We start from the raw sequence: 12415 nt of genomic DNA, 5'->3' as shown, positions 1-12415 counted from the left end.
ATTGAGACAGTTCAAAACTTGAAGACTGAACTGAGATTTTCACACAAATATTAGGACTAAGGGAGGGTTTAAACCAAGAATTAAAGTCAATATTTAAAAAGTAACTAAATTAAAGATAATAAATGAAGAAAATAATAACACAAAAAATAACAAAACCATAACCAATTAAAAATAAATGAAAACAAATTTTAAATAAAATAAAATAACAATTACAATATATATATATATATATATATATATATATATATATATATATATATATATATATATATATATATATATATATATATATAGGGGTTTGTTAACACGAGTACGCCTGTTTTTCAGTTTGTACGTTTTAACAATGTGTACCAGATTATAGTAAACAAAATTTATCATGGATTCTACTGTTTTTCAGTTGGTACGTTTTAACAATGTGTACCGGATTATAGTAGACAAAAATACTCTCATTTATCATGGATTCTAAGTTTTAAGGTTAAGGATATTTAAATAATTTTCATTCTCAAAACTAAAAAAAAAAAACAAAACCTTACTCACCTCCCTCATTCCTCTCAACCCTTTCTCTTTCATCTCTCTCACTTCAACATTTTCTCTGTCATCTCTCTCACTCCAACATTTTCTCTGTCATCCCTACTGTTGCCTCAATTGAAAAAAAATCAGAAACCCTTTGTCATCAGAGATATTTTCTCTCTCATCTCAACATTTTCTCTGTCATCACTCCAACATTTTTTCTCTCATCTCAACCCAATTGAAGATGGTGGTGGTAATTTGAATCAAAGATATTTTTTAAAAATTGAAAAAGTTTACTCTTTTATAATCATTTTATATTTATTAATGTGTGTAAAATGAATATAAACTTTGTCATTTTTTATGTTACTCTTTCCAAATCTCAAAGGTAAAAAATGATTTTACTGTTTTTTTATCTTGCACAGTGGTTAAAGTTTATTCTAAACGCCTGTAAGAGTTGATTCAGTGATAAAAAAAGGACATAAGGAAATTAAAGAAATAGGTATAGAAGAGCTCTCTAGGAGTACATTTCTTTCAATTCTATGTTGTAATTTTACATCATGTATCTCATACCAATAGAGAAAGGAAAAAGAAACACTTTGTGTAAAGGGAAAAGAACAAGGGTTACGTAAGGGTTTCTGTTTTTTTTTTTTCAATTGGGACAATAGGGATGACAGAGAAAATGTTGGAGTGAGAGAGATGAAAGAGAAAGGGTTGAGAGGGATGAGGGAAGTGAGCAAGGGTTTGGGAGTTTTTTTTATTTTTTTTTAGTTTTGAGAATGAAAATTATTTAAATATCCTTAACCTTAAAACTTAAAATCCATGATAAATAAGGGTATTTTTGTTTACTATAATCTGGTACACATCATAGATAAAAAGGACGATCCAAAATTTTGTGAATAGTGCCGAGTAGAATTTATAGATTCTCGAATACGTAGATATCAAATGGGCTATATATAAAATTGGCATGTGTAGTAACTCATGCGTGGTATTTGAAACGTCTTCCTAGTTATATTGCAAATCTTTTAGATAAACCTCTAAAAGAATTAGAAAGTCTAGTATACGGCGATGTGTGATTTGATAAAAAATTTTATTGTACAGATTCCAAATGAGAAACTGTCATTTCATTTTATTGAGATGCCTGACATGTCTATTGGGCTGAATAACATGAAGCTCAAAATTATGGATGTATTTAAAACTCCCTAATAAATAGGGAATTGGTCTAGGGTCAATTCAGTAACAAAAAAAAGATGAAATTCTAAATATCAATTTCTAACTCTATCCACCTCGTGAAAAAAAATCAATCTTTTTTCTTGTAGAATTAGGTATTCTATCTTTTTTTTATTGTTAAAACGTACCAACTTAAAAAACAGGTGTACTCGTGTTAACAAATCACATATATATACATATATATATATATATATATATATATATATATATATATATATATATATATATATATATATATATATAATTTTGATGTTTATTTGTTCTATAAATTAAAATGTGAATAACAATCTATTTATTCAAATGCATCATAAACTTATATCCTAAATTCCTATTCTTTTATATTAAACATTTACAAACAAATGTAAGTGAAGAAATGTAAACAAATATAATATATTAAACATTTACAAACAAATAAGAATTGTAAACAGATATAAGTAAAGAAACATAAATGAATGTACCTTGAAAGAAGAGACCTAAAAAAGAAAGGTAGCGAGGAATCATTGTGGTGCAGGGTGTAGGATGAAGACAAAAGCAACAGAAAGAAGGAGGAAGGAAGTGTAGCTAAAAGAAAATATGACAGTAAACTTGGATGGTTTAGACAATTATAAAAGAAAAAAAAAATTAAAAAGATGGTTTAGGTATTTAGAAATGTTTGAAAAGAAAAAGCTTGGAGGTGCAAAGAAACCTCTTTCGAATTCGAAAGTGACGCTTAGCGGAGAATTGTTTTGCAGCCATTTTATCCGTATATGGTGTTTTACAGTAATCTTCATTTTAGAAAGCTCCAATGAAATCTCGATTTCGAACAAGAATCCGATAAAATAAGCTCATTTTATATTAAAATACGTCCACCTCAATTGAAAAGAGATCTCAGAATTTTCATGTTTCAACACTTAAATAAATCTTATGTCCAAACAAGACATCTCTATTAATGACATTTGAAATTACTCGGAATTTAAATTAATTACCAAATTCCTCATCCACCAGATAGAGAAGGCAGAACTCCAAAGGCAAACATTTTGCTATAAATAAAAATAAGTCACATTGTTTTACTCTTTTAGACTCTTACTACTACAAGGTAATACCCCAACAGACCAAGTATGTCACAAATTTTCCTTTTACTAATACAAGGTAATACATCTCCAATGAGTAACTAAACCCACAACATATTTGAGTGAACTACGTCTCAACAATGTGGGTAGCTTCTATACGACTCTCTTAAATTTTCTTATCTACATTCCCGTCTAATTCCTATATCTATCTGTCGTAAGGGCATTCTAGATCATTTTCAGTGACCTTGAAATGCTGAGGGCGTTGACCAGAGCAATGCAGATTCCACATTTTAAAATATGATCTCTCAAGATTCCTCACCTGTAAGATTCAAGATCAGCTTAGAGAACTGTACATACAATCAAAAGACCATATAGATTGTATAGTCTGAATATAATCTCCACTCACCCAGCGGGTTGTGTCAAACAGAGGGCACGTCAGGCGTGCAGCTTTAAGCTTAGAAGTAAGAGCTTGAAGCTTCGGTCGATTCAGAGCCAAGGATACTGCTCTTTCTTCATACTCTTTCATGCTATACACGGTTCCACAAAAGTTGAAAAGCAGCAAGTTAGCGAAAATAATTGTCAAGAGGCATTGGCACTGCCTAATCTTCTGAAAAGTTGAGGAAGACGTGATATTTGAAAAGCCAGGGAAGTATGGCACGACCACACTGAACAAAAACACAAACTTGAAAGTGCTGACCTGCTCACAATCATCTCCTCCCCCAGTCCAGTGGCAAGGCAGAGTGATCCAGCAACTCTAGTAGCCATTTTCTCAAGGGGCAGAGTAACCATCGGCAAACCCGCCCACAGTATATCTGTTCCTGTCGTATGCGCATTGCATAAAGGCCTAAAAGTGTACAGTTCACACATATAAGACGAATAATAGAACAATATAACCAAACAACTGCAAGTAAGGGCTCCGAATAGGAAAATGAAGCTAGGCACAAACACGGGCCAGTAATTACGTGTCAAGGAATAAGTCAGCTAAAGAGCTCCGTCTGATGTGTTCGTTCTTCATTGCAACATCTGTAAAAATAATTTGATCTGGCTGTACCCCTTGTGCAGCAGCATCTGAAAGTGGTTCATGAATTAGAAAGCATACAATTAATAAAACAAAAATTTGAAAAGATCTCCTGCCCATTCGAGAACACATACATGCTCTCAGTCTCATTTCTCCAGCTGCTGGAAATCTTAGGAGCCAGAGTGCACTGTTGGGTACCCGTTTAAGAATATTGCACCTAAAATAAGCATTGTCAAACATGAAAAGAATAAGCTGCCAAATTTTGGAAAAATAGGAGACAAGAATGGGACATAATTGAGAGGCATTAGATTTCATATAAACAAACAATAGAGAGCATCCTGAAATTACCATGTATTAAATATTTCAGGATCCATTTTGTAAAGTTGATTGAAGCATGCAAATATAAATTTGTCCTCTGGTAGACCATAATCTGATCGTTTATGCGGGCAGTTTGGATCTAACACATCCTGATTTTTCTGAATAAACAAAACATGCAGGATCAAGACACTTAATACGATGCATACAAAAACATACAACATTGAATTAAACAAAAGTTCTACATTAAATGTTAGTAAAAAAAACTTACCTGTTTATAATCATTTACAAAGTAGCAATGGGGGAGATGGACAATCTTCTCAGAATAAATGTGTGCATATCGTAGTGGAGAAACAAACTGCAAAGAGAAATAATAAGAAATAAGGATGCATGTCATATGAGCGAGTTGATAAAAACTCATTCTCTTTTTTATCTAGTATCTCACCTCATCAGTGACCAAGTAATCTATATAAGTAGCCCCAGTTGTTCCAGGAAATCCCATATATGAAACTTGAATTGGTGCAGGTTGCATAGCAAATATCTCATTTCTGGCACCCTGAAAAATAACGAGAGTATCATCGTGCAAGGCCAGGACCCAATTACAGTTCCAACAGGGGAAAAAGGGTCAGTCACAACACCACGTAGTAAAAAGTATAATAAAGCCAACAATTTGTTACAACTTTGTCAGTCCCTACCTTTGTATAACCATTGAGGTTGACAAGAATATGTATCTTATCCTCGTTGATCATTTTTGCTATTGAATCAGATGACATGGCAGACACATCCACAAAGTGCTCTGCTTCAGACTGAATACGTTGCCTCCATTCAGTACCATCATTTGCACTCAATGCATAGCAGAATACCTGAATAGATAGATGGATAGACAGATAGTAAATTGAGAGCATAAAGAATAAAACTTAATAGACAAATAGGCTAAAGAAAACCACATTAAATACCTCAACATTCTTCCTGTTGTGCATACCAAAAACAGATCCCATGAGATGTGACAGCGGGTGATTACCGAAGTCACTACTCACATACCTGCAACCCACATGTTTCCCATACTTAAAATTAAAACAAAAAACATTTTGGTACACGAAAAGTAAGTTCAGCTACAAAGTGATGACATACCCAAGCCTCAGTCTTTCATATCCTCCTTCCCGCTTGATTGGAATAGGAGCAGGATGGGTGAATGCAGGAAGAGCAAAACGAGATGCAATTACAGAGCAGTGTGCAGCATATTTCCGGCTGCAAAGAAAGGGAAGGACATACTATATGTACTGAATAGAGCACTTGATATGTTTTAATTGGTTGGGCCTTCTGTGAACAGTAACATTCATACCTAATTTCCAGAGCAAGCATCGGGTCAAGTGGATATGCTATTGCATGGAAAGGCTGGACACTAGGAAGTACGGACATCTGAAGAACATAAAGAATGATAATTGAAGGATACTCAAACAAGTATGCGTGTAAAGATAAGTAAAACAGAGTATTGACTACTACGGACATTAATCTGCCTCCTGATTATCCCTTCAACTTCCTTGAACATTTTATCACGATCCTCCCAACAGCAGACACACTGCAATATGACAAAAGATTATACAGATTGATGACAAAAGAAATTACATACTACATTAAAAAAATTTAATACTACTACCAACATGTGCCCATGAACTAGCAGAGCAAAGCATTGTGAAAAGCAGGCCACAGAACAACGGCATTTAAATACACACCATCAGACAGAGGAAAAACATCTTAGTTCCTTTTTGGCATGTGAGAAAGGGTAGTGATATCACAAGGTAATGCTAAAGATAAACAGTTAAATAACAATGAGAAAGATCATTGGTGCATTACAACATATAGTGCATCATTTAAATCATGAGTCAAATCAACTATACTGAAAAGCTCATCCAAAACCAAAAATGAGTCCAATCAGGTAACATAAAGGAGACAATACTACCCATTATATTCATTCCAACCACATGACCGGACCAACATAATCTATCAGAAGCTAGTCAATAAAATAGCCACTTAATTGTATGGAAGATGCATTGAGACAGAAAAGGTAATAATGAAAGGCATATGCAACAGGATTATATCAAAAAGGTACTCTAAGAAACTTGCCAAAGTTAATGCATATTATAATAGTGAATGAACAAAACCTGAAGTGTATGTAGTAGATTGCAAGTTGCTTCGGGGAAATCAGGACGCAGAATCAGAGCCTGCTTGTAGCTCTTTACAGCAGCCTCTACATGTCCACTGAAATAAGGAGCCATAATTCATATTAGCTTATAGCAATGACCGAATATTTAGGGATCAACTTTACACAAGCCACAGACAGGTTCTCCATGGGCAATGGAAGGATATAAAATCTAGACATCACAAGAAACTTATGACTACTAATGCATCCAAGTAGAGAGTAAAAGGAGAAGAAAAATAATCCCTAAAGAATGCAAATTCCAGGTTCAATTTCAATGTGACTGAGTATCTAAGATAACAAATTGATTTATTTTCTCAATTGAAGACTATATGGCGGGCCACCACCCAAGAAGGTGAAACCAAAAAATTAGTATACCTATCTTTATAAGCAGAAGCCAAATTTGCATGGGCTTCAGCCATGGTTGGCCTGACAGCAATGGCACGTATATAATCCTGGATAGCATCAGTAACTCTGCCAATCTCCTTGTATGTATTGCCTCTATTTACTAGCCCATCAGCTGCCAAGGGATCAATGCGGAGGACTTCGTTGTAACATGATATGGCATCTAAATAATTCCCCTACAATAATATGACGTTGAATGAGAAAACAGCCAGAACTGGTACAGTCATCAACAATGCTTTTGCAAAAAGCTTACTTTTCTCCCTTTATCAACCATGAATCTAATCCCACTGTGTTAATAATTACTCATACGAGTATGCATGCATGAGCTATATTTCATATATGCATTACCTGCTGCTTATAGATTATGGCAAGGTTGTTATAAGGAGCGGACAATCCAGTTGTTACATTAAGTGTAGCTTTATAGTATGAAGCGGCAGCAGCTACCATGTTCCTGCATCACAGAATTTTAACCAAGGAAAATCATTCTAACATGTAACACAGATTACCACCATTAATATGATTCAAGGGGATCGCATACCATTCCATGTAGATATTTCCAAGATTGGTCAATGCTTGTGGGTGGTTAGGCTGTAATGTAAGACATTGCTTCATCCCACAAATAAAGTACATGAGTAGGAATTTTAGAGATATATTACATATGTAATGTAACAAGAGGTAACAAGATAAGAAAAAAATACATTATAGCACTGGATTGCTTCCTCCACTCTGCCAACATCTTTTAGAGCATTACCCTATAAGAAAATAAAATAAAATATCATGCAATACATATACGCATCTAGCATTTCAAAACTATCTATGACAAAAACCAACCAAGTTATTGTAAGCTTCCAAAAATCTGGGGTCACATGCAACGGCTTGCTTGTAGTGTAGAATAGCCATGTCCAGTTGACCTTGCTCATAATATATACTGGCCAAATTTCCTGTGCACCAATTGAAGTCATTAGTGCTAGTAGAGTTCTTCTACTCAAAATTGTAAAGCCAAATAATTTGACAAAATAAAAAGGAAACTTGGATATGCCATTGGGCAAATAGTTATCTGCATATGGGACAGTCATCCATTCACTGTCCTACAACATTTGAATTGTTATTTTCTATAAACAGAAAAATATATCAACCAATTATGCTATACATTATATAAATAATCTTTCACAACAAATTATTGATAGTGATTTTAGAAATAGATAGATAGTCATCAGTTAAGTTATACTATTCCAGTTGTTCAATGGTTAAAAAACTGATTATAAGTTTCTAAAGGATTGATTGATTTTACATAACATACTGGTTGCAGCACCAAAACAAACCCTTTTGAATCAAGGCCATCATATATTAACACTCAGAAGACCAAAACCAGACTTTTAAGGTAGTTAAATGAGAGTTGTTTTCGATTTTCATTATATCATAAGTCTTTCCAACGATATTGTACAAAGAAAATAAATTAGAAGCAAACAGTAGAGAAGAAAAAAACAGAACCTACCATAAGCCATGCCATAGTTTGGTCGTGTCTGAAGAGCATGCTGATAACACGCAATAGCTTCTTGAGACATCCCTAAAGCCTGATATAGGAAAAAAGAGAAAAATTGAGACATCCCTGAAGCTTGATATAGGAAAAACAAAAAAATTAAAGTTTTCAACAAGTACTAATCCAATTCAACCAATCACGCTTAACACCATACCTTGTAAACATTCCCAAGGTTCAGATATGCATCAGGGAAGGAAGGTTTTAATTTAACTGCTTCCTGAAATTTTTTTCGGAAAAATTTAGAGAGCATATAAATCATAGTGTAACAGAAATGTCTGGGCAGCATCAGAGGCAATTCTAAATATAAATACATCAGAACCTCACAAGCACGAATCAAAAAGCACTAATTTAAAAATGATAAAAGCACAAAACATATGTATGATATAGAAAAACTTCCAGTAAGCACCATTTAATAATGAGAAATGAAGCATCACAAGAAAACTCAACAAAAATTAATAAGACAATACGATGCGCCACTGGCTTCTATCACGAGTACAAGAAGTTCACTCAAAATGTAGAAAAGAGACATACCTTGTAATACTGAAGGGCTCTGTTGAAATCACCAGACTCCATGAACAGACCAGCAAGATTTGACCATGCAATAGCAAAGGTGGGTTGAATGCGCAATGCCTCGAGATAACAACTGTAGGCCTGCAAAAAATGTTAGATTCTGACTATTTGCAGTCTTGGAGATGGAAGTTACAACTAGAACCATCATCTGAGTCGAGGCTTGAAGACAACAACTTGACATCTGTATCGAACTGTGGATTTGAACACAGTTCCATGCACGAATTATTTAAATCAGTATCTAAAATGAAAGAAAAGATTTAGGGCACAAAATACTAAGCATTGAAGGAGTGTTCATTGCTTCCAGACCAGTATACATCTATTTTTACTAATTTTATCTGGCTAGACAGAAAATGGAAGATGGTTATGACCCAGAGAATAACTAACGCTGTCACTCTGCCCAGGGAATCCATTAGATAATCATATAACCCAAGAACCAATGTTAGGGTAAAGAAACTAGAGTAGCTCTGGCAGTAAGATGTGGTACACCTAGACCCTGGGTAACTGGCATAGTGGCAGAANAGGTCTTAAAAAATCAAATCTCCCAAAGACGAATCCAACGAGATGGCGAATCACTGATACTTTGTAATCAAGTAGGGTATCATCTAAAACTAGGAAGCCCAATCCCTCGTTAGAGAGAAACTGCACTCGCTACAAAAGGGAAGGAAGCGGTACAACAAACCCAATTTCAAATGTTCCAGTGTGGCAGAAAGGTTAAGAGAAGACTTTATCTCCTACGAGATATGAAGTAATAGTTCATAAACCAATTGGTTGTAGAAAACCTCAAAAATCAAAAACACCATTTAAACAATATCAAACGTAAGGACTTACTTCTTGCACCAAGCCTTGAGCTTTCATTAAATTACCCAAGTTGCTATGGGCATCAACCTGCAGTGCAATAGAAAGCAAATACATAAACCACGTGATAAAAAAGTGCAGAAGGAAAGAGTAAAAGGTTAAACTCTATGCTTTCTACTTAACATGAGAAGCTACTGATCATCAAACAAGAAAAAAATACCATTAAAGGATTAATAGCAAGTGCTTGACGACAGCACTGGGCTGCTTCATTGAGTCTTCCTTTTCGCATGTATGCACTAGCTAGATTTGACCATGCATCAGCAAAATTGGGACGAAGCTACAACAACAAAATCAAGAGGCAACCAGATAAACAAACTAATCAAGGATTGCACAAGAACATACAAGAAAGAAAAATTGGCCTCAAATGAGANGGGAAATTACTAAATCATTTAAAAATACATATATAAAATTAAGATACCCAGCCAAAAATATTCAATTAAATTAATACAAAATATGTCCCTACACCAAAAATTTGATTTTTAGTTGCTGAACAAAAATGACGGCTATTATATTTTTGAAACATGGGTAAAGAACTACCACACTCGAAGTCGTAATAAAATATAAATACAAACTATAGTTATTAGTAGAGAATTGCATGCAAACCTCAATTGCAATCAAATAGTAGCGAATTGCAAGGTCAATGTTTCCTTTCTCCTGCACAAAATAAAGCTCTGTTTATTCTGAAAAATGTATGAAATCTGCCAACTGCACACGGAGGTAGTATAGTGAGTTCCATCACCAAAATCATGGACTAGGTTACTTACCTTCCAAGCATTAGCCATATTCCCGTAACACTCAGCAAAGTGCGGCTCAATCCTCAGTGCTTCTTCATTTTTTGCAACACACATATCAAAATCATGTAACTGCCGGCAAATAGTATCATTAGTTCAGAGTTCAGTACAAAAGGAAAAAGAAATCAGCACCGACGATTATAAATAAATCATCCAACAATAATAGAAGAACAAACCTGATAATAAATTGCACCCACGAGTAGTAAGTTGTCAGTACGGAGCGGATTTCTCTCGTAGACAGTATTGCTGTGTTCTAGGGCTTGCTTATAATTGCCACTCTTGTACATTTGATGTGCAAGAGACAAGTGCATATCTTCATCGACTGCGTCAAGGTGAAATTTTTCCAAATAATCAGACAAAATTATTTCATGGAAGCCTCTGGAAGCATGGAAGCGGTCAGTAGTAAAAATCGTGAGTTTTCTCCAAGCACTCACAACTACCAACTAAAGAACAAAGAGCCAACAACATAGGAAATACAACACCAAAAAGTATAATATAAAATACTCCCTATTAAGAGTTCCGTGTCAAACCCTAATTGTGATGTAGATGAAGCGTGAACAAAAATAATGTACAAGAAGTGTAAAACCTCCTGAAGAATCCGATTCCAGCTGAATTCACTAAATCAATAACAACCAAGAAAATGAAGCCCGAATGCAAAAACACAAACTCAAAAACATACTCAAGAAAGGGTAAAAGGCGCCAACACAGAATCAATAAAGAGCTGGATGTTCAGTGAATATAGATTAAATAAAAAATTGAAATTAAAAAAACCTTCGTTAGAATCGTGACCGCGTAACGGTAAAAGGGTGAGCGACGCGGGTTCCTGCTTAACGGAGAAGGGCTCGACGCGATCCCCGGTGAACTGCGGCCGAGAAGTGTCAGCGGAGCCAGGAAGCTGCGGCTGGTGGTGGTAGTGGTGGCGGTTGTGGGGGTGTTGGTCGCCCTGCACGGAGATCATGATTCCGGCGGGGAGGGACGGCGAAAACGATGACAGGCGAATCAGAGGTCGCCTTAGAATACGATCATGTAAACGAGTGGGATCGGAGCGAGATCGCGTGAGATTAAGTGATGGAGAAAGAAGATGGCTCGAAAAATCCAAACCCTATGTGAGAATTTTCTCGAGTATTTCTTCTTCTTTCTCTCTTTCTGGGCTTCGTTTCTGTTAAAACTGGAAATTATGACACGGCGGAGAAGTACTTTTATAGGTGATGAGAATCTCTGTGTGGACTGATCTGGGCCGTTGATGTGAGACATAAAATGATGACCACCGTTCGGTAAAGTCAGATTTCATTATGCATTGACACGTAAGTCCTCGTATTTAATGTTATTTAATAATTCTTTTATATTTTTCCTCCGACATACCACGATGCATTTTCACACATTTTCCTTATTTTTTTTTTAAATAAAAGAGTAATATTAATAACAGATAGATATTAGATTTTGCCTTCAATTTTGTATTTTGTATGAATGAAAATACTATTATCGGAAAAGAATATTTATTAATAAGTTTTGTATGCAGAAATTATTATGTTGACATGATAAACTAATGTGATGTTATGGAATATATACGATTCAGGGCATTGATTTCTATATCTATTTTCTTTTACATTTTTCTTCAATTTCTCACAAACTACCACATTTGTTTGTATTGGGAGAAATTATAATTTGTACATTAACAAAGTTATTTAAGAGCCTAACACATTTGTTTTCATTATTTTATTTTCTTAGTAAATCTTTTAATCAAAAATTAAATAATTAATTATTTATTAAGTTCTTATATTTAAAGAAGTTATTTAATTCGTTTTCATTTTTATATTTATATTTGGCTCAATTAAGTTATTATTATTGTAAGAGAAAAAATTTCACACCATTTTTATTAAATTGGCTTTAATACCTATTAGAGATGGAGCGATTCTATCTGTACCTCCCTTTTTTTCT

The 12415-nt window shown here is 34.5% G+C and overlaps 1 protein-coding gene across 1 annotated transcript; it reads right to left on the bottom strand.

The window, feature by feature from the left end:
- Positions 1–2726: 2726 nt before the first annotated feature.
- LOC106772051 (probable UDP-N-acetylglucosamine--peptide N-acetylglucosaminyltransferase SEC) lies at positions 2727–11643 on the bottom strand. Its single transcript, XM_014658194.2, has 28 exons — positions 11249–11643; positions 10654–10799; positions 10451–10549; positions 10290–10340; positions 9847–9963; positions 9660–9716; positions 8793–8912; positions 8416–8478; positions 8217–8295; positions 7553–7662; positions 7420–7473; positions 7260–7327; positions 7070–7172; positions 6695–6897; positions 6282–6378; positions 5627–5698; positions 5462–5538; positions 5251–5367; positions 5076–5160; positions 4815–4982; positions 4565–4675; positions 4391–4477; positions 4153–4280; positions 3939–4021; positions 3749–3854; positions 3484–3630; positions 3193–3313; positions 2727–3105 (listed from the first exon to the last, which is right to left on the bottom strand). Exons 1-28 carry the CDS (start codon positions 11433–11435, stop codon positions 2992–2994), a joined length of 2970 nt encoding a protein of 989 aa, XP_014513680.1. The 5' UTR covers positions 11436–11643; the 3' UTR covers positions 2727–2991.
- Positions 11644–12415: the final 772 nt, after the last annotated feature.

This window comes from Vigna radiata, chromosome 8 (genome assembly GCF_000741045.1).
Source record: "Vigna radiata var. radiata cultivar VC1973A chromosome 8, Vradiata_ver6, whole genome shotgun sequence".
NCBI lineage: Eukaryota > Viridiplantae > Streptophyta > Magnoliopsida > Fabales > Fabaceae > Vigna > Vigna radiata.
This window is presented reverse-complemented; position numbering and strand designations above follow the sequence as displayed.

Bases quoted from the DNA above. Each gene is read 5' to 3' on its own strand.
- LOC106772051 (XM_014658194.2), bottom strand. From the start codon at position 11,435: ATGATCTCCGTGCAGGGCGACCAACACCCCCACAACCGCCACCACTAC. The intron at 7,173-7,259 runs GTATGCGATCCC...TCTGTGATGCAG, and splicing joins GGAAATATCTACATGGAATG to GAACATGGTAGCTGCTGCCG. The intron at 3,631-3,748 runs GTAATTACTGGC...GTACACTTTTAG, and splicing joins GCTGACTTATTCCTTGACAC to GCCTTTATGCAATGCGCATA.